This window comes from Patagioenas fasciata, chromosome 2 (assembly GCF_037038585.1).
Source record: "Patagioenas fasciata isolate bPatFas1 chromosome 2, bPatFas1.hap1, whole genome shotgun sequence".
In the NCBI taxonomy this organism is placed as follows: Eukaryota; Metazoa; Chordata; class Aves; order Columbiformes; family Columbidae; genus Patagioenas; species Patagioenas fasciata.
Window position 1 is genome coordinate 78,838,043 of NC_092521.1, and position 22,654 is coordinate 78,860,696.

At 34.4% G+C, this 22,654-nt stretch overlaps 1 protein-coding gene across 5 annotated transcripts in view; it reads right to left on the reverse strand.

Annotated features, from left to right (window-relative positions):
- Window positions 1–306: 306 nt before the first annotated feature.
- The window catches only part of DNAH5 (dynein axonemal heavy chain 5), a 147,017-nt gene continuing 124,669 nt past the window's right edge, over window positions 307–22,654 (reverse strand). For all 5 annotated transcript variants that reach the window (XM_071804482.1, XM_071804481.1, XM_071804480.1 and 2 more), the window contains 14 exons: window positions 19,685–19,928; window positions 18,477–18,591; window positions 17,819–18,009; window positions 16,437–16,558; window positions 15,422–15,571; window positions 13,516–13,761; window positions 11,763–11,982; window positions 10,882–11,087; window positions 9,862–10,065; window positions 9,048–9,263; window positions 6,277–6,489; window positions 4,776–4,928; window positions 2,623–2,854; window positions 307–777 (listed from right to left, as the gene is read on the reverse strand). In XM_071804482.1, the coding sequence (XP_071660583.1) occupies window positions 626–777; window positions 2,623–2,854; window positions 4,776–4,928; window positions 6,277–6,489; window positions 9,048–9,263; window positions 9,862–10,065; window positions 10,882–11,087; window positions 11,763–11,982; window positions 13,516–13,761; window positions 15,422–15,571; window positions 16,437–16,558; window positions 17,819–18,009; window positions 18,477–18,591; window positions 19,685–19,928 (2,664 nt within the window). In that variant the 3' untranslated portion in view covers window positions 307–625. The remainder of the gene's footprint in view (window positions 778–2,622; window positions 2,855–4,775; window positions 4,929–6,276; window positions 6,490–9,047; window positions 9,264–9,861; window positions 10,066–10,881; window positions 11,088–11,762; window positions 11,983–13,515; window positions 13,762–15,421; window positions 15,572–16,436; window positions 16,559–17,818; window positions 18,010–18,476; window positions 18,592–19,684; window positions 19,929–22,654) is intronic.

Genomic DNA, 22,654 nt, shown 5'->3' on the forward strand with positions numbered 1-22,654 from the left:
TCCATCAGCTGTCAAATGCTTATTTTCTTATGTAAAACAGTGAACTTGTTCTCCAAGAGGTGAAATCGTGTGACATATTTCCAGTCTAAGCTTCCTTCTTCAGACAGCAAGTAAAGTAGAAACTCTCAGCCTACCAGCTAGGAGACAAATCTTGGAGCATCATCTTGAGGGTGATTAATTAATATGAATGAGCAACTGCTTAGATTTCCAGAGATAAACACACACATACACACACAAAAACCTTTGTACTTAGCTATTTGAAGGGAAAGCAGGTACAAGCATATTTAGCACTGAAAACTAACAATGTTCAAGTCAATTAATCTTTATTAAAGGTAAAATTAAGCACGTAATACTGAGATAGGAACACTAAATATTTGTCATGATTTGTCAAGACATGAAAGGTAGTGCTTTAGTTTATTTACCGAACTTAATATCACTCTAAGATTTAGCTTTTATAAGCCTCTTTAGAGGTCTATCGAGAACAATTTTCTAAAAATAACATGATGGAGTCTATGCCTTAGAAAATATATTTTTACAAGTGATCGATTGTACAGCTAACTACATGTTGATGTTTATGTTTAAAAACAGAAGCAAAACTCTAAGAAACTTTTTTTTTTTTTTAACATTACTTAACATCACACAGAAGTGCTACCCCACGCAGTATCCAGTGCTCTGGAGGTTGAAGGGTGTTAAGATCCACAGCAGCAATGTAATTCATATCTGTTCGAATGGTCTTTTTGTAGACTGGACATGAATACATACATGGATTTTTTGAAGCTGAAAAGACAGAAGAGACATAAAAGACAATGAAATTAGGTTGACAATCATGGTCCTAAGGGACTAGGCATGATGCACATGTAAAATTGACTCAAAGGTCAATAGCACGCAGCTCTTAATCACCACCAAACGAAAATTCTTACTTGATTCTCACACTGTTTGCCACTGTGTTATTGCCAACTGAAAGCTACATATGGCTTAAAATTCCTGTAGGTTTAGAATTTATCATCACCTGGGAACTGGATGTAGCATGACATGTAAATGGACAATCTAGCATGATTAGAGTTATTATTAGTTTGATCTGCCTACTGAAAACTACTTCTCATCAATACATTATTAATGTGTCAAAATAAAAAATGTCCAATTTTGAAATGCGTTTAGTATTTCAGAGTATAAAATGTCAGCTGCTTCGCTGCAGAACTAGAACAGTAGTCTGGCCATACTTAATACTTCAATGTTCATTATCCAGCTTCTTGGCTCCTTTCATAGTGATCATGCCTCTTATAAAAGGTCAGCTACACAAAATCTTGGCAAAATAGCACGTAAGCACGCTTTGCTTTTGGAGGCAGAATGCTTTTCAACAGAAGTTTCCAGTTTTACATTCAACAGTGGATAGTTCTATCCTATTTCACATCCCTGTTCAACAACATTGCCTATTTTATATGAAAGAAAAAAAAAAAAAGCCTACATTAACCTGAATTATATATTTTCACATAACAGCACTGTCCTTCAGCTCTGTAAGTTTCCTTTCAACTCTTAAGGTCCTTTTCTGCCTCAAAGATAAAACATTTCTACAGTCTTGCTTCACTTTTCGCTTTCTTCTGTTAGCTCAAAAATAGCCTTGTCCAGAAAAAAAAAAAAAAAACCAAACATTTTTATAAATACATATCTTACATATATCACAGAATCACAGAATCAACTGGGTTGGAAAAGACCTCAGAGATCATCAAGTCCAACCGTTGGTCCAACTTGAGTCCATTTACTAGATCATGGCACTAAGTGCCATGTCCAATCGCAGTTTAAAAACCTCCAGGGACGGTGAGTCCACCACCTCCCTGGGCAGGCCATTCCAATGCCTGACCGCTCTCTCTGTAAAGAATTTCTTTCTAATATCAAGCCTAAATTTCCCCTGGCAGAGTTTAAGCCCATGCCCCCTTGTCCTATTGCTAACTGCCTGGGAGAAGAGACCAATCCCCACCTGGCTATAACTTCCCTTCAGGTAGTTATAGAGAGCGATGAGGTCACCTCTAAGCCTCCTCTTCTCTAGACTAAACAACCCAGCTCCCTCAGCCTCTCCCCATAGGTCTTGTGTTCATATAGCATGTTATCTATAAATACATTACATAAGATACATATTTATTTAATATATATATGTTGTGTACACACATATATAAGTATTATATGTATCTGAATTGCATTGGCTTTTGGGATGTGTGAAAGAGGTTATTTGGGTTTAGATCAGAGAGGCTACAGAGTTTATGTATATAAATGTTGATATTCTCAATCTAGGACACATATTTTCAATGGAAGACTGAATGCAAGCATGTTTGTCAGAGAAAACAGAGAACAGCTCATCTGTAACGGTTTAAAAAGTTATTAACACCTTAAAGATCAGAAGGTAGAGACCTAACTATTAGGGGAAAAAGTGCCCATTATCTGTTATCAAGGAAGGCCAAAACCTTGTTTTATACAGAAGTTTGGGAAGTCTCCTCTGTTGAAAAAGTTTCAGCATGTATACAATGAATTGTGACTGACTTATGAAAGACCAAAAGACTTTCATGCAGTCGATTAAAAATTTCCATTGCATTATTTTAAAATAATATCCTTTACAATTCAGTTACTTACTGTTATTCTCTGCATATATCCGTATAACCGGCATCATTTCAAACAGCACTTTGGGCTTAGATTCAGTCAGTCTCATGTTTTTTCTGTCCCAACCAGCTCCTTCCAAATACAGCCCATACACATAGACACCTTCTGAAGGAGGACTTGTGATATCTTCCTTCATCCATTTAGTGACCTCATTGCACAGCACTACACTGTCAAGAGCCCATCCTTTGTTAGCCCTTGTTATTTCCTGCCCAAAACAGATAAAAGTAGGAAGGTTACATTTTTACATGTGCACAGAGCCATTTTTCTAAATAATTATTAGAAACATTTGTGTGGTCACAACTTATCCTCTTCAATACAAAACAAACAAACAAAAACCAACAACACCACACCAAACAATCTTTTTATAATGTCCATTTTTACAGCAGTTTGACTCCTCTCTAAGCTAGTGATGGCATGGTATGATGACAAAACTTTCAGTACTTTATCACCTATATTTTTTTTTCAGTCTTTCTATTATACACAATATCTTAAGACCATACTACATAATACAACCACTAAATGTCAACGGTAAGTGGATCTTGCAAATATAAAAATTTCCCAGCTTTCACGAGAAGAGAAAATATTAACTGCATGTGCTAAGCAAAACAGTTCTAAATACAAAAGCAAAATGCATAATTTGTTGCATGTTTTCTGGGGTTACCTTCCTTCTCCTGTACCTATACTCTTCATTGATTGTATTCTTAATAATGAATAAGAGCTCACTCAGCTCTAAAGCTACATAAAGAGATGACAAAAAGTTAAGAGAACACTTGAAGATGCGTAAGATTCAACGTATACTTCAAATTTAGTCAGTCAGTTAGTGCACTGGACAATGGTCCTTTTTCTTGCCCAGTCCCTTACTATCCCATGCCATTAAGTTATGCCAGACCTAAGTTTTATCCCGGTCTTGTAAATGTTTTTAAAAGTTTCTTTGTCTGAAGTTATTGGAATTAATGTTCCCCCCATAATACAGTTAATTAGCTGCTTTAAAAGAGCAGAAGGGTTATAGTTCAATGATCATTGTGGCTTTTCATCTTTCTCATTTCTGTTTGTTCCACCACATAGCAAAGCCCAGAAAGTCACTTTGCTTTTCACTTGGGACATTAAGTTGTTTTGTAGCCACATCCTCTTTTTAGCGAACCAGGAAAGTTCTATAGATTTCAACTGTTTCAGATCATGCTAATAAACCCTTTCCACAAGCTTGGATCCAAAAGAAAACCCCAGTTTGGCACTGTACCTCAAAATAAATATCTTGTTATATAATTCCAAGACTATATGCCTGCCATTTTAATAGAAGTAGGTCATTAGCTACAACTTTGGTTTGACAGCTGAAGATTGCACTACCCAGACCTCAGAGAAAAAGGGGAGATCTTCCTTCTCTGCAAATCCTCTTTCTCTCCGCTAAAAGTTAGCTTTTTTCTGAGATCCCATTGGATTCCCATCTGAGTATTCTTTCCCAATTTTCCACATTCCAGAAAATTATTGTTTCCAGTATGTCCTTTATGCTGACCAACATAGGCCTTTTTAAAGCAAAAAGTAGCTCACGTGTTAAATGCAACTAGGAGGTTGAGCAGCCAACACATTCACCAAGTTGACAAGAGATACATATGTTTACAGAAACATCGAACTTAATACTTACTACACATTAATAAAGGAAACTCCCACTTCATGAAGAGAGATTGAATCAGCTACTGAACTGCAAAAGTATAGTTTAAGACTAATTCTGAATAGTTGTTCTGGCAAGTGTCCAGCCAGGTAAGTACTGAACACAGACCAAAAGGGAGGGAAAAAGAAAAATAAATTCATGGGTTTAACACCTTTCTCAAGCATATCTCAATGTTGAGACATTACTTCTCCAGTCTGCTTTAATAGTGTGCTACATGCTTGGGGCTTGGTCAAATTAGGAAATATACTGTAACACATCAGGGGTAGATATGCCAAAAAAGTATGCACAGAGGAAAAACACTCAGGAAATGTAAGAGAGTTATGCAGTCCTGTATCTTCCCTGCTGACATGATGGAGCCATGTGTATAACTCAGCCATCATCACAGAATATGTATTAAAAAAAAAAAAGAAAAAAAAGTATATCAAAGAAAAAGCAGAGAGGGACTTTAAACACAACTTACCTGTCTCATCGCAGTTAAAAATCCTTGAGGATTAAAAAATCCTGACATCCAGAAGCAGTTTGGTCGGCTTTCAAAAATCCAATTGTAAAACTGGTGGTTTCTTTCTAGAAGCTCAGTAAACCAGAAACCAAGTGTACTGGAAGCCCAAGATGCCTAAATATAGTAAACCGTGATCATTTTCAATTTTTTTTCAACAGTTTTAAAACATCACATTCATGTCATGAAAAGGTAATTTCTTACAAGGTAGTAAACTCCATAATATAAGCAAAACATATTCAAAGTTCATTTTTCATATCTTAATTTTTATCCTAATACATAAATGTTGCATTCCACTGAAACCTGAAGCAAATTCTTGCTCTATACAAAATCATGCCTGCCATGCCATTTAAACATGCTTAATGCTCCCTGTAGTAACTATCAATTTCATGATGTTTTTGCAAAATTAGATAGCTGTGTAAACTAGGATAAAGTTACATGTGTATGTCTTTCTAAAGCCAAGGCAAATACATTAAGAAAACATGACATCTGCCAAAACTATTTTGCTTTTTCGGGGGGGCGGGGAGGGAAAGCTGAAGAAAATTGAGTTTGGACTATGTAAGACTTATGAAGGTTTTTCTCTTTGAATAGTTGTGTCATACTTGTGCTGTGAAGCACCTGTTTTGGTCTAGGTTTTGTACCAGGAAAACACTTTGTTAATAAAAACAAAATAAGGACCCAAAAACCTCCCCATTTTTCTTTCCATCAGCTGTCATTTACAGCTCTAGTTGTCCCTGAAAACAATTTCTATGGGCAGAAATTGAGGCAGTTGAGATTGTTTAGCCTGGAGAAGAGAAGGACAGAGGAGATACTGTCAATGTTTATACCTCATGTGTGGAGAATGAAAGAAGATGGAGCTAAATCCTTGTTGATTATTGGAGAAGAGGCAATAAGTGCAAGACAAAATGCGGAAATCCTCTAGGTTTTTTGTTTGGTCAGTTGGTTGGTTTTTACTGTGAGGGTGATCAAATACTGGTACAGGCTGCCTGAAGGGATTATGGACTCTTGATTCTGGAGAGTTCTAGGAAGCCTGCTCTAACTGACCCTGCTTTCAGAAGCTGAGTTAAACAAGACTGCCTCCAGAAATCCCTTCCAGCCTCTACTATTTGTTGACTACAAGTTTTATTCTCAAAGAATAGCAACAGTGTAGTCCACTAGTCAGGGTGCTATTTTAAAAAATTTATCATTACATTTTAAATTATTCTCTTCTCTCTAGCTTTTTATCCTGCCAGTATGTAAGAAGCTGTTAAAATGGGAAATACCTGCATCTACCACATTCATTTATATTTTTTATAAATGAAAGAAGACTTTTTTTGACTGTGTTTATTTTAGCTCAAAATCTATGCCAGCAGCTGCACAGTTTTGGTTAAGACCTGTGTTTGAAAAGAAGTATGTTAGCAGTTTAATCTTGCTCTACAGAAATACTTAAGTTTTTTCCCTTAAAAAACAAGTGATGTACACTTACTTTTTTCCATCTAGCAGGAATCCTTCCATCATACATGCAGTCTAAAGCATCCCTCAGATTTTCATTCATAACAATTGTCCCATCAATGGCAAGTTTTAGATCAGTCAGAGTGCTTCTCACTAAAGAAATAACTCTCTGCATTTGTTCAATCTCCTGTCGCAAAAATATGTTCATAGGCTGAAAAGGTCCCATGTTCTTTAGTTTCTCTCTTACCTGGAGGTAGAAAAGCAAAGATACTTCAATAGAAGCAAAAAACAAAGGTGGCTTTGTGTCAAGTTTTGGTCCCAACACAATTTTTAAGACATAATACTTTTATTTAGGAAGTTAAATGGTCAGTCTGGCATCTTCCTTGAATCCTCTGCAAGACACAAATACAGGATTTGTTCCAAGAAAAATCTATGACACTGAGAATCGCTGTGTTTATAACCTATCTCATTATTTAGTCTATATCTTTCTATTAGCTCATGCCATTTAAACAGCATGTAGGCCACACCCTATTTGAAGGATTTCAGCCTTAATTCCAATGGACAATTCTCAACATTCACTTTGCACAAACGGATCAAGAGTGAGTGCCCCGGCCACTTTGCCTCAACACAGTAGCACTATTTACAACAATGGTTGGGAACTATCCCTATTGTAAAATTAACAACTGTATGGACATAACTAGCAAATTTGTAGTCAACACAGTCCCATTGGGAGATAGATTAGAAGGTTATTATATATATAGTAGGTATTTAATCCTGTACAGGGAAAGAGCCTTGTTCTTAGTAATATCCATAACCTAAGTTTATCAGTATTTTGCTACACAAATAGGAACTTGAATAGTTTTTAACCACGTGAGAAAGTTTAGTGGTCCACTTTCACTTCTCTTAATACAAACTAAATTTCAATTTCTCATTTCTTATCAGAGCTGATCTGCCCAAAAAGAGCTCTTGTGAACTTAAGAGGGCTAACTGTACCTATACAATGACACTATATATTATAATATATGTCTTTATTAAGCCACATATCTATTCCTGGAGACATCAAGTAGAATTTGATGAGAATTAAACTAACAGCTACCAGGAGATTTAACCCATCATTAAAGCAGTACCCTTCTGAGAAACTCAACAAATTGCAATTCTTTGCAGATCTCAGACACTTGGTTCAGCCTTTTGGAAAGTCATAAAGCTCAGGCTTCAAGAAAGACAGTAGGTCAGAAACTTCATCAAGTGCAAACTTTTGGAAGACTGCTAGATAATCAATATTCCAAATTCAGATATGTGAACTCATCTTTTCAGATAAAATATATTATTATAATTAGGCCATTTGAGGGAAGTAAGGTTATGTAATACAAAATGGTCTACAGAAAACAAAACAACAGATGTAAGACATGGGTACCTGAGGAGAGTCTATATTCATGAGCATACCTCATATAAGAGAAACTTATTACTGCATAAAAACAGAAAAGAGAGCATTAGTTTGTACAACCCTCCTTGCTTCTTCTCATAGCTCAGTATCCTGACAGGAGAAGTTTGGCATTCATAAGCCACCTAGCCTTGTATCAGGTCCTCGTGCTGACTTCCATTAAAGAGTAAGTAAGATAGTAGAATACTAGGGATAAGAGATTTCACTCTCCTCAAGGAGGAGATGGCAGGCAAATTATCTAATTAGTAAAACATCTTAGCAGGAAATCTGTTAAAGTACAAACATGGGTATCAACTTCTTTCTGATAACACACTGGCGTGATTCACATCCATTTCATAACAAAGGTGTTGCAAATGCATTATTACTGACATAACTAATCTTTCTTGCTTTTAAGCCTTTGCACATATAATGAAACACAAAGAAAGGTTCAGCATCTGCTGATATAGCAAATAAAGGAATCTGAACTGGTTTACAGGTATTTACCTCTGATGCCTTTGAAGCTCATAACCAGCCTCAACTTGGAAGAACTATGATGTAATAACTATAATGTCAGCATCCTAAAATTCTGGGACTCTAAAGGACAACTAAGAACTATGTAAACACCTGGAAAAAACACAAATTGTCCAAACACCCAGTTAAACTGTAGTCTCTAGAACAGGAACACAGAATGCAGTCAATTGGACTGTATATGTATCTAGTCCTCAGTAAATGTTTTCTAACTAAAAAAAAACCCTCTCACCTTGAAAGTGCTTACATCCTCCACATAAACAGAAAGGAAATCGCTATTTCAGAAAAGAAATGGCTGCAAGGCAGTAGGTGTCCATTACAAACATAATTACATAGGCTATTATGTGTTAATACGCATCCCTGAGATATTAACACTAGGTTTCAATCAATGAAAGCTATCACTTGACAAGCTTTTCAACATTCACTTCACTGAAGTAGAAAGCAACCTAAAAATATCCTCAGGATGTAGGCTGAATCCCAAAGTAATACATATGTTGAAGCTGTAATACTTTTAGAAGCACAAACACACTTGCAACATGACCTCAGTTCTCTACAGTGTCAACAACTTTAGTTAAAAGCTGATGATCCCTCTTCTCCCGCAGAGCAAATGAAGACTCAAGCATTAAGTGGTTTAATATTTTAAAACAGCTCTTACAAAAGCACTTCAGCGGAAATGTAGTGACTTCATCATAAATGTTAAGAGTCTGGTCACACTTCTTTAAAATATGTTTTTGAAGTATTACCTATATTAACAAATTCAGATACACTTTTAGAAAAATTTCATTCGTTTTTTCTTTTTTTTAATCCACACAAAGCAAGATGGAGCAAGTGTTGTTGACAGAATTTCATTAACTCACTTCAAATGGTACATAATCAGCAGGAAGCTTTTCCAGCATATCATCAGCCAGTCTGGTTACAACTGCCTCTCGGGTTTCACCTCCTCCACCAGAGCTATCTTTAGGTTGAATACTGAGGATGATGTCCAAAACATCTTGGGAAATTTTACTTTGGTAAGTGATATCCGCATTGGGGTGCAAACCAAACACCTCGGGTGTATCATAAGCAGGAAGACTCTACACAATAAAATATAAAAAGAGCACAGTTGGAGATGGATTTGTAAGCTGATTTAAAAAAAAATAAAATAAAATAAAATTAAATTAAATTAAAAAAAAGCTTATATGTAAAGTAAGAGGTTAGTAAGAGGTTATATCTCTTCCAACAGTCTTAGGACAAATAGTTTGCTGTGATCTATATGTCATGTCAGAGCCCAAATCACACTGAGGTTAACATCAAATTCAGTTTTAACCTCTACATGCTATTTTAATAGTCAGATTGTACTTCCACATATATATACACTTTTTATTTTTGTGAGGTTGTACCCAATGCCTGGGCTCCGTTCTTTGCCCTCCTTAATAACTGTATGCTTTCAGATATGTCCCTCAAGCAAATCAAATGAAAAAGGAAAGATTCCTGTCATGACCACCATAACATTGATGATAACAATTAGTTGTCACTAATACATACGTAGACTGTTAGAAAGCAGTAAAGAATCTGTGAATAAATGACAAAATACAGGTACTTGAAAGAAAAGACAAAATACAGGAACTAAGGAACTTGTGAGAAACAAGTGAATTGCGTTGTTTTGGTGTTGAAAACCTTTCATTTACCAACCTGTATGTACTGAAGGTATTGATCCACCGTGTCACATTTGGGTATGCTGTACCCTCTGTAGAAGCTGAATTCCTGACTGAATGTATTTTCACTGAACCAAACCTTTACAAAGGTGTTCATGAGTCTCTTGTCATAGTCATCTGTCACGCGGCCACCATACTGGATCTCACCTATCATGTAACAGACTGTACTCCAGGAGATCCCCTAAAACCAAGGAGAAAGGATTGACTTTATCTAACCCTCTTCGCACATGTTTACATCCACCTTAGTAAGAAGTATTGATATTCCAAGTCTTGCATCTCTCTCTGTTTAGGAAGAAAGTTATTTTCTTAATACTCATTTTGTCCTACAACCCTGTATTCCCAGAACACATTCAAGGATTTCTCAAAATAGAATCCATTCAGAATTAATTGAAGAGGCTATTCCAGTATTTGAGGAAGAGGGTTACAGCTGCATTCCTATCATGTTTTCACTCAAAATGCCAATCGCAAAGTGAACTGCCACAGACCTTTATATGACAACTGACCGTACAAAAGTGAGGAATGCAAGATGAATTCTTACATAGTCATTTAAAGCCACTTTCAATTTCTTTATGTTGGCAAGACAGGGTGGAGGAACCAAACCTCTTTATTTTTACTCAAAATAAATTTAAACAAAGTATTTTTTTAAGTTCAGTGGTCCATTTTTAACTATCCCACTTAATTTTCATTGAAAAGAAGATCTATACTTATAAGGTTTATATTTCTAAAGTTATTGCAGGAGACAGCTGGGAGGGACTTTTTCTTTAATGTACAGATTAATATAGAAATTTAACATGCACAAGTCTAATTTAAGTCTCCTGCTCTACAGACATGTATATTTTGAGTGTTGAATGTTTGTGGAAAGAAACAAAATAATAATAATAATAATAATAATTTAAAATCATGTTTGTGTTCCAGTTATTGGGAACTATGGATACACATGCAACTCCAAGAAAGATACATAACCCTAATCCACCTTCCCCACAAAAACATGAAGTACCTTCTTGGCATCCACACCATCCAAGTGGTTTTGAATGAACTGCACAGTCGCATTGAAATCAGCTTGATTAAACTCATAAGGTATACTCCAACCCAGAGATCCAAACTTGCGTCTTTCTTGAACAGTGGAGTGTAGAAAGGCTACAGCATACAGCATTGGTTTCCATTGCATCATGTCACTGAAATCTAGTAAATCCTGGCTGACACCTATTGATTGTAAGTGTACTTTATAAGAAACACACTACAAGTATTTTTCACAACTACTTCAAATCAGTGCTAAAAGGCCATTCCTAGAGATATTCTCACTGCTTCTCCCAAGAGTAAATTATTATCCTACAAAGCCAAAGCATTGTAGACTGGAGGCAGGTTATAGCATGTTACTAAGTTGCTCAAATTAGAAGGGTAAACATCAGGGGCAAAAAAAATAAAAAACAGCACACCACAAACACACCATTTACTTTTCACTGAACTCACATGAAGTCACTTTCTGCACAGACTCTTTGACCTTTATTTTATGCAATGTAAAGAGTACTTAACAGGAAAAATATATTAACATGATGCTTTTCTGCCAAATGACAAAAGATTAAAAATCACTTCGAACTGAGATATTAGAAGCCAACATTTGAGAAAAGAGAAAAGCATTTCCTGTTTCTGTCCAATTAGATCTGGCAACAGAATTTCAGCAGATCTTCTCTTCCTTTTCATTTTCACAACTTCTAGCTCAAACCAAGGATATCAAGATGTGTCCTGGCATTATTGTGATCTGTTCCTTGTACTAGCTTACATCTGCTATCAGTGTCTAAAATGTGATCACATGATAACACCAGAGAGTCCCAAAATGAGCAAAATTGAATTTTAAATCATCACCATTCTAGTACTCACCACTATATGTTCTCTTTAGTCCAGCTCTGAGCCCTTGTGGTGGTTCATTGGTAAATTTGATAGACATTTGAAGAATGGTGATAGGGAATTGTTTGTGAATGTCAGTTGTCATCCACAGTCGAAAGCTTTCATGGACAGTCTCTGTCTCTATCATTGTGTCCATCAACTCATCTAAAAAGTCAAGTCCAAGGTGGCAGTTTTGCAGAAGTGCCCAACCTCCCTAGTTTAAAACAACATAATATAAAGTTAAGAACCTTGTTTATAAACTGCAGTCACTAAAATCACTCTTTGTTTGTGCTGTAGGTTAACAACAAAGCCAATACATCTAAGCTATAGCAAAATAGAGCATGTTTAAGTACTTGTCAGAGATGCTAAAGAAGGAAATCCCTCACAGTCAATTTTGCACCACAGGTTCACCAAATCAAAACCAAGGCCTTAATTATTTGATTTCACGTGCATTTTATGTACAGAGACCTGTATCCATAATAATGACACACACGCAATTAACGAAGTACTTTTTTCTCAAAAACAAAGCTCATGTGAGCTAAACCGTGGGCTGTTCCTTCTAGAGGTCTTATTATCTTGTTTGGTTTTATCATCTAAACAAGTGATCCTTACTTGTCCAATGTAGTCTTCTCAAGTAGTCCTTACCTTTTCCATTTCAGTACATTTAGAATTTATCTGTACATGACTATAGTGCTGATAAACATTGATAAATCTTGACTTATATAAGGGAACTCAGAAGTAACTCCATAGAGCAAGCTGCTAAACCTTGCTCCTCACAAAGGTCACAGGCTTGAAAAAACTATATACCAAATATATATACATAATTAATCTATTGCTATAAATTAATAGATATCAAACTTTCTCATATTAAATACCATACTTCATACAGAAATCTCACATACCTCTTCATTAATAGGGTATGTGAGACAGTGCATTTCTCATAACTAAAGGAGCTCTTCTTCCCTATCTTTTGAATGAGTTTCTTCTTATCCAATCTGCTAATTAGCTCTTAATGTGAAGCTGTCAAATGAGAGTCTGAGACAAAACTCAGAGGAAAACTAGTTACAAAGATAGGAAAGAAGCTCATAACACAGTAGCGTGAGAAGTTTAATTTGTTCACATCAGCAGACATAGCAGTACTACCACCTGATGGGCAAAGTGTGCTAAATTGGAGCATCTCAACTTTTCTTTCTCATACAGGAAATTTTATTCTTTAGTTCTTCCATGTTTCACTTGTAAAATGCCTGTGCTATCAGTTTGTTCCTCCCAATTCAAAACCCAGACTACAGCAGCAAAAAATATTTTTATATAGAGCCTCGCTTTCCTCAAGGTTATGTAACTATCAATAGCGTATTTGGAGTTAACCTTCTTCATTAGACAAAATATGTTTATATTACTAAAAATATAAAAGTAAAAAAAAAAAATCTTGTGAAATTCCTGAAGAATATTTAATCTTCATGTAATTGAAACAATCAATTCAGCTATGTTCATCAGTCAATGATCTACAACAAAATCTCCATTTTCCATGAAAAACACTGGTGTCTGTACAGTATCACAAAGCTTGCTACAACCAATTAAATGACTGTAAAAAGACAGTTCTATTGCTTAGAACATTTTTTTATATAAACAAATATAGTTTCTTGCATCAGCATTAACTATACACCAAACGATTTTATTTCATGTCAGGATTTTCATTTCCAAGTATTTAATACAGATACAAAAAAACATTCAGACTTTTGTCTCTTACATGAGCCATTGTCTGCTGCAGAAGTTTACGGGCATGGATTTCTTGCCCCTGGCCCATGGAAACACAACGTGTCTCTGTCTTCAGTCTTTTTCCCAAAGCAATAATTGAGTCCGTAGGATCAGAGCCCATGGAAAGAAAGCATATGAGAGGAGTACGTGGATCTGACTCTTCCCATGTCTTCTCCAAGTCCAAGATGACTCCCTCCACATATTTCTCTCCCATAGTGTCAATGATGTATTTTCTTGCCTATATTTAGAAAGGTGAATTTAACCTGTGATGTAATAATTTAATACTGTTTTCTTCCCAATGTAAATAAAATCAGTAAGTAAACTGCAGTGCAAATGTTGCTGAAAATCAGAAATACAAATATGCAACAAATTTATTTTTACATGTTAACATCTCATACTGTCTTCGAAAGTGTTATTTCTTACAGCCTTATAAGACCAGTTAAAACAAAACAAAAAAAAATTGTATTACATATATCTGCATGTATTACTGTAAATAATACCTGTCATTACAGTATAATAAAAATAATAACCTTACTAAACCTTTAGAAAGGTTGTGATTACTTAAAGGTGGCATCTCAATTAGATAGCATAACACATAATCTTAAAATCTAGCTTTCCTTTCCAAATATTAGAGAAAAAAAAAGAGGGAGCATAGAAGATATATTTCAAATGTGTTAAGATTTTCCCCTTTTCATGCTTAAACAACGTATTAATAGTAGTAATGATGAAAATAACTGTCACTAAGTAGAAAATCCAGAGGAACGGGTGAAGACCACCTCTGTTACTTCTTATTTATTTATTTCAAAATTTGTTAGATTATTGTTCCTTTTTACTAAGAAATACAAAGGCTCTTTCAAACAGTCTGAACTGACCTTTTTTGTATCCTTTCCCATTATATTGTTTTTGTCTTAGACCAGTCTCCCCCTTACTACCACTTGGTTGCTTCTCAGAGACAAAGATATTCAGCATTTAGCATTTGATAAACTATCAGTTTTCATAAAACCATTGTAAGATGAAAGTATATCTTGCCCCCATTAACAGAACTGAGGAACTAATTTTGCATGATCCATTTCAGATAAATAGCACACGTTTAAGATACTCATTAAACAGTATAATTTAACCCTCTGTTGACCACAGTTACATCAATAATTGCTGAGACTTTCTCTAAATCTAGTCACAATGTTTAAAGGTCTGTATCCAGAAAATTAATGCTACAATTTTAGTGACACATTCTGACTTCAGTAAATTGCCAAGCATTGCTCTGAAATTGTCAGCAATTCCAAAATTTTTATTCTTTTGGAGAAGAACATAAAAATTAAAAATAGGCTCCTAGAAGTTGTTTTTTCTTAAAATAGGTTTAGCCATTCAATAAACTTTTATTTTATATTTCTCTCCTTTTTAAATAGATGACTTCAATTTAAAAATTTTGAATGGACCTTAACATAGATTTTTATAAGGTGGGTCTAATTCTTCCTTAATTAAATGGTTTTCATGTTTGTTTGTTTGTTTTATCTCAGCCAAATGAGTTCATGAAAAGATTTTTACTCCAGCCTAAAATGACAACACTTCTGCAATTCCAGTGAGTAACATCTGCAAAGACAGTCAAAAATACCTTCTGAACAGATAAAGCAGAAGTGGGTAAAAACATACATTTACAGATTAAATACTATCTCCATAGTAAAAAATTTCAATAATATTCTTTCAACATATTGGAATAATATTACTAACACTTTCCTTGTAACAAATGTATGAGTTGTCCGAAAATAATTTCAGGAAACACAAAGTGAAGGTCCATTACAAAAAGGAGTTTTACACTAAACAAAAGAGTACTGAACTGCAATCCTGTAACTATTATTCTAGTGACATCTAAATAGACTATGTTGGCTATATAAATGTACCTGAGCTATGGTCCTGTCAGGACACCAAGATCTGATAAGAAGAAGACGTCTGAAGCAGTCCAGGGATTGACCATAGCCACTAGGAATCAGTTCTTCTTCAGGACTCTCACTATCAAACCAGATCTTCCACTGTTTCTCTGCTTTGGAAATCTGTAGTTATAGCATCAAAGGAGTAAATCTCACTAAATAGACAAGTCACATTTCAAATGCCACTAGGTCACATACATTAAATGATGGTCAGAGACATGTAATTCACATACAGACATTTGTTTAACAATGTTAGCACACAGATTTAGTCAAGCTAATAAAAAAAGAGAGGATAAGCTTTCAGATTTTAAGTACAAAATTGTACCATGCAACAATGCCCATAAGTATTGATATTCTGAAAAAAATTAGTTACTACCCAGCACCTTCAGTAATGACATAATAGCAAAACAAGGTCAGAACATAAATAGCTAGGTTTAGACATAGCTTTGAGAGCACTAGATTCATATCTGTTCCCTGCACGACTGTACACAAGGTACTCTTCACATATACCAAATGATGTTTACTTACTCCATTAGCTACCATACACTTTGTGTCCATTAATGCTATTTATACAAGTGTTCAAATTACTCAACACCCTTTCCCTAACTTTTGCTCCATGTAATCAGAGAAATATTGGGAAAAGCATCATGAAACATAGCGTAAGAAAGCACAACAGGGATGCAAAAAAGTCTAACAAACAGAAGAAGATTCAAGTTACATTACGTGAACTGGATAATAGCAAGTTGTATCCCAATCTGAAAGCATTATATTTATATAGGGTGTGAATCATTCTACTTTCTTCTTATTTTCCAGGTGCTTTTTAAGTGTTTTTATCAATAAAGGCTGTTAAGCAGTCAGGGCCACAACTGTGGCTATCTGCTTTAAAATTCATTCTGTTCTATAAAATAAACCAGTTTCCCACCACAGGCCTTGATCACTATCAGATGATCACTGTCAAATAAGGTAATTTTAAAAAGCTCTTACTTACTTGATCAAGAATATCTGAAAATTGTTTGATCTTACTGAGCTCCACCAAATTCAGCCAAGTCATATCCAGAATCCATTTAGCTGGTTTAGGAGGACAAGCTTTAAGGTCTAGGGAAGCACCACCTGCAAGAAATTAGGTATTAGTTTTAATTAGAACTGTTGGAGATACTCAAAAGATTTAAAAAAAAAAAAAAAAACAAACAAAAAAATCTGTTTGGAAAATGTAAACTAGATGACAGATACTGCAAGATTATTTCACATGACGAGGCCTTCCCAGTCTGCAGAAAGACTACTTAACTAAGAACAGACCTGAGTGAAGTAACACACAAATTTCTTTTTAAATCTAATTTTCTTAAATCTGTAACAGCTTCCCATTACAAGCTAAATTTATTTTTTTACTCTGAAAGAATATACTTGAGTTTATTAATAAAAAATTGGATAAACTTCATTTCAATTTATTTTTATTTGATTTTTTGTTGTTGCAGATAATGTAATAACTTCGCCAATATGTCCATTTGCCTTCCTTGGAATTCAACTGAAGCTAAAAGAAAGCAAATAAATAAATAAACAAACCCCACGAGCTACAAGAATCCACATTTTTATTCATGCATTTACAGGTTTTTCTACCTTATAAATTCCTGTAATCTTTGCTGAAGCAGAATTTGTATTTTGGCTAGATTATATTATTTTCTTTTATTATGCACCTTAAACTTAATCTTTGCTAACGAGTTTCTCTTTGGAGGATTTATTATTTCTTTGTGCAATATGCCTGGAAATAAATGTTTGTTGGGAAATAATATTCTGAAGACTCAAAATGGAAAAACTAACAGTTATAATCCATAAATACATGTTGCCTGTAAAAGTAAGTATTTTGGAAAGGTAATATAAAATTATTTCAAGTTTTCAAGTGACAACACACAGTGCTTGCATGCAGCTAAAACCAAACCCATGAACTTGTCACATTCAGCTAAGTCTGCTATTCTATCAAAATGTTAGCATCACTTTTTGTTCCTATTTGCTTGCTCACCCTCCTGCAGTTAAAAAATAAAATGAAATATATTTAGTAAAAGAATAATTTTTCTAAGTCAAATACATACCTGTTGGAATTTGAGCAGCAAACATAAACATTAACTGAAAGGACAATTTTTAAATTCTCACTATTCTCAAAGCTATATTTATCAATATTCAGTGTGCTTCGATAAATTAGAACTACCACAGAATGTTGTCTGTCACCTGAACAGAATGATAAGTATGTATTCTGTCAATTGGCTGGCTTTTCATGTACAATAGGAAGCAGCAACTTGTCTAGGAGATATAACTACAGCTCACAAATTTTCTACAACACAATATGTGCTTTGCTTATAATTGTTCCATAGTTCCAACCTTTAATAAGTGTCAGAAATTCTTCATGCTTCACTCTGTTTCTTTGTATATCAATCTTCAATGTAAGTAATAATGTGAAAAGAAATTTGTGCTCCTCATAAAGTCCTCGGGCAGCATATTTGAATATTTCATATGTCATATGTTCAATAATGTTATTAATCCTCTTGCTAGTTATAGGGCTCTTGGTAGACCTATTGAAAGAAAGGTCTGCAGTTGAATGTCTATTTGCATAAAATGTATTAAATGGAATATTATGTAAAAGACAAAAAGTCACAGCTTGGAACTTTCAAAACATGAAAAAATAATAGATCACAAACCCATAATATCAGACAGTAAGCTAGGAACTATTTTCAGATTGAATGATCAATAAAAAACAATCCTATCTAATCAAGCCTTTCTGCATAGGTGAAAATCAACACAGTATAATGGGTTTTAATTACCTAATGCCTAATTTTTAAGGACTGTAAGTACATGGAAGGTTCTTTGCTGTGGTAACTAACAGACAAGGGCTTAAAGGTATTTAAAATTATAATTCCTGTCAAGATTGTAAAGAGCAACACCCTTCTTTCTGACATGAGCTTACAACAAATCTTTCCTGTATTAAAACCACCTCCAGGACTCAGTAAATACAAATTATACTTATTGTTAGCTATATTACCTGGCTAGGGAGCGGTCAAAAAGCCCCAAAAACTGCCGAAGCGAAGTCTGATACATCACATTGACCATGCTCATCTCAGTAATAAGGAAGTATAAGATGCTACCTCGAGTTGCAACTGAAGGACAGGAAACAAGACTGTGTTCAAAGTAGAAATGCAGAGCAGAAAACCCTAACTTCCTATATTAAGTACAGCAAGTTTAACACTAATGCTAACTGAAGATCCTTGAGTCACTGCATTCTTTACTGGCCAGAAGAATAAAATGTTAATTTAATCCTCATTTCTACATCATCAAAGAAATAAATCTTTTTTGTAATTAGTGTATACTAGGTAAAGCCCGATTTGTAAATATGAGCATATTTGGAGAGCATCCGGATGGTGTTCCACAATATTCAGATCATCAGTAGAACATACAAAAAGTAAGAAGGTTTGAATTACTGTTTGAGCATCCAAACAAATTTATCTTTACAGACTTTTACAGGAGTCATATAAAAGCCAAAGGAACTATGTTGATTTAACTTACTTTCAGCAGTCATTTAGTTTTAAATATAAAGGTTTTACAAAATCTGCAATTATTTCTCGTACACTAACTATATCATTTTACATATTTCCTAAAATGCAGATGTAACACTGAATTCCAGAAAGCATTTATTTTCATTTTTTTCACGTTTTCGTCTGTCAATTAAAAGTCAAAAGACTGATGAAATGTGCTGACTACAACAACTTAAGGCTCTATGACAGAATAAACAAAGTGTTCATCCAAACAGATACAAAAGGCATTTACAATTATACTGGCCCCCTAAAAAATGTCAACACATCGAACTCAAACATACAGTTACCTAAATACCCTAAATCAATGGTCTCATTGAGAGTCCCTAAAAAGTGTCAACATTTTAACAGCTAAGAAAGAACAAAAAAGTCCTCTCAAGTTTCTTACCCAGTAGACTAGATGGACAATTATACTTGTATAGAGAGCAATGGGAAGTCTAGAAAGAAAATAGATCATTCTATTTTATAAATTCCACATGAAGGCTAGTTATTTTCTCCACCATAGCTTAATATGACATTCCTGGATACACTTTACTTACAGGAAAACACAGATCCTTCCCACCCATTATGGTCTTCCTGATCCCATCCTTCCATTTCTCTAAGTATTGCTGTTTTGACCATACACTCCAGTTATTTGTCTTTCATCACTACTTTCACTTACCAGGTCTGTACTCCTCACGGGCTGAGTTGATCTGTACTTCAGTTTCAGCAGAAGTCTGCAGTTTCTGTGTTACCTCCTCTGCAGTCTTCTTAGTGTTACTCAATACAATTACTAGACTTTCATCATCTGCCAGAGAACTCTTAGTGCTTGTAAGTCGGAACAAGAGGTTATCTTCTAGGTCTTTAATCCTCCTTTTGTTCATAGTCACATCTTCAATAAGATCTGTTCTTTCTTTCTCTAGTTCCTGTTGGAATACAAGGTAAAATTTGAAAAACAGAAGATTAATCAAAAATATAAACAAAATAAAACAAGATATTCAGTTTTAAAAGTACTGATCCTACTAAAACAACTAGATCAAGAGTAACTGCATTAATTTGGGGAAAGAATTCCAGTGGTATTTCTGACAACAAGTGTATTGCCAGTTTTCTCAACCTGCTATGTAAGTATGCATCGATGAATCATTTCAACAAAAACAGTGGAGCATGCTCATATCATGCCCTAATAAAATTAGGAGTTCGGAATAGTAATAGTTTTTCTTTCTGTTGCAAAGACAAGCGCAAACACCTTTCCACACAGAGGATTTCATTTCACTCTATCTAATGCCATTCTTGTTTATGCCTTTTTTTCCAATCACCATATTCAAAATATAGTCTCTGTAATAATGAACATCCTTAGCCAATGAATCAAGCAACAAGTATTTCAAGAAGCGCATCTAAAAATATTCAGCCATCAAACAGGGATAACTTCAGCCCCTCACTGAAATGTTTAATCGATTAGGAAAAGAAAGCATGTAGAACTCAAACTGAGTTGCTTCACTAGAAGTAGTCAGCTGATTACTTTTTGTATTACAAGCTGGATGTTTTATATACCTACTTTGTTTTCCAGTGGTCATATATAAAAGATGGATACATGTTGTCTAACAGTTTTACATTTACACACACACACTCAAAAAAAAAAAATCTGTTCAAGAAGAAAAATACATTCTTCAGACATAAATGGTCTTTCAGTTCATTTTTATACTACTCTTACAATTAAACTTAAAAAACTATTACTAATTAATCCCTCAGAGATAAAAATATTCAATTGAAACAATACAAAATGTCTCAATACAGTGAAGTAAAAAGAAATAAAAAAGGATAGGATGGGTTAAGAGTCTTTCATAAGATAATGATAATATGAATCTTATGGATCAACAACGAATGACCCCATTAGCAGAAACATTAGTTATGTCTACAGAAGCACTGCTCTCCTTCACTGTTTACAAAGGTCTGGTGGATTACTTTTAACAATGTCTCTCCAAAGTTGGAAGCTGTGTGTTCACTTCGCTTTTGTCACATCCACTGCAGCACTGCAGAAAGGGTGGTCTGCTCCAAAGGAAAAGGGATCACAATGAGAAACACATGATCTCTCACGTAGCGCTAGAGGCATTATGAACCTGAGACCTTAGCAAGGCTTAAGGAAAGATTTTACTATCTATTTGAGCAGCCTTTTTTTTTTTTTTGCGAACTGTTACAACTATTGAAATTGTTTTTTGCTTTCCCACATTCTAAACTTGTGATCTTCTCAGTCCTACACTCTGCTAACATTCCTAAGTATTTCAAGCATTTAGTTCTTGTAAACAAAGTCCTTTTATCTTAAAAAGGAAAATTTAAAAAAAAAAAATCTTCATCCCTTTATCAGAATTAGGTTCTTTTCTTGTCGCTGTACAAAAGGTATATTGAAACATCATCATCATCAGGTAGAGAAGATTTATTGGGACCATTGTTGTAAAATAATGTAAATGTCACATAACTTAGAAGATGTGCATATAGATTCAAAAGATTCTGACAAAAACTGGTGAAAAAAGAAAAGAAAACTACAGTTAACTCCATTTTAATCAGCTTATGCTTAACAGAACTGAAGAAAAGCAGGTAGCAATTATGAAGCAAGACAAGCATTATACAAGTTCGATGAAGGAGAAACAATTTTTTAAAGTATAACATTATAAGCATGTTAGCATCCAATTAAATATAATAATTATCATGCTGAGAAATCACTCTGAGTCAAATTAAATTTCATGTTTTGCTGAGTTCAATTTAAAAGGTTAAATATATTTGAGAGTGCAATGCATTTAAAAACAGGAAGTGGTTTTGTTTTTTTATTTTAAGAAGAGACTGAGAAACACACTGGAAACAAAATGACTAAACTAAAGAAGTTGAATTAATCTTACATAAAAACCTCAGTGAAAAAAATAATCTATTAAGCTTTTAAAATACATTTTGCACATCTGGAAGATTACACAGTTGAAAGTTTTATGCATGTATTCAAAAATTTCCAGTCATAACTTCAAAGACGCAAAAAACTAAGCCAAGTTTCCATATACATAAATTCAAGGAACTTGCACGAAAGAGGCTATATCAAATACAACTTTATGGAATCGCTTTCACAAGCTGACATCATTTTACAGCCTGTACCAAAAAATGCTAGACCTTGTTAATACTCATAAAATATAAAAGCTGCTATGTAGCTTATATCATTCTGTCACAAAATGATTAGCAAGTGCAAGAATTTGCATCAACTGTTTCTTACAAAAACTTGAGTCTTTTTTCACCACAGATTTTGAAGTATGAATGAGAAATTCAAAAAACTACAAAAAAGCTCTTGTATATTATAAATCTATCTATTTCTATGACATTAAATATGCAAATTTTTGTGAAATTACATAACAGCCAATGTATAAAAATAATCATATCATTAAAACAGTATGTTATACTACATTCATACATATATCTAGCCACCCAAATCCAATTATGCCAAGATATAGAGTAGAATTAAATTCATACAGATATATCAGCTACCCTTTGATCTTCTTATGCTTAGCTCACATCTTGCAAATTGGTTTAACATCCAGTACCAGTATTCTTACCATTAATCAATCAATTATTTGAGATGTATGCCACAAGGATTCTACCAATGGGCATACCAGACAGC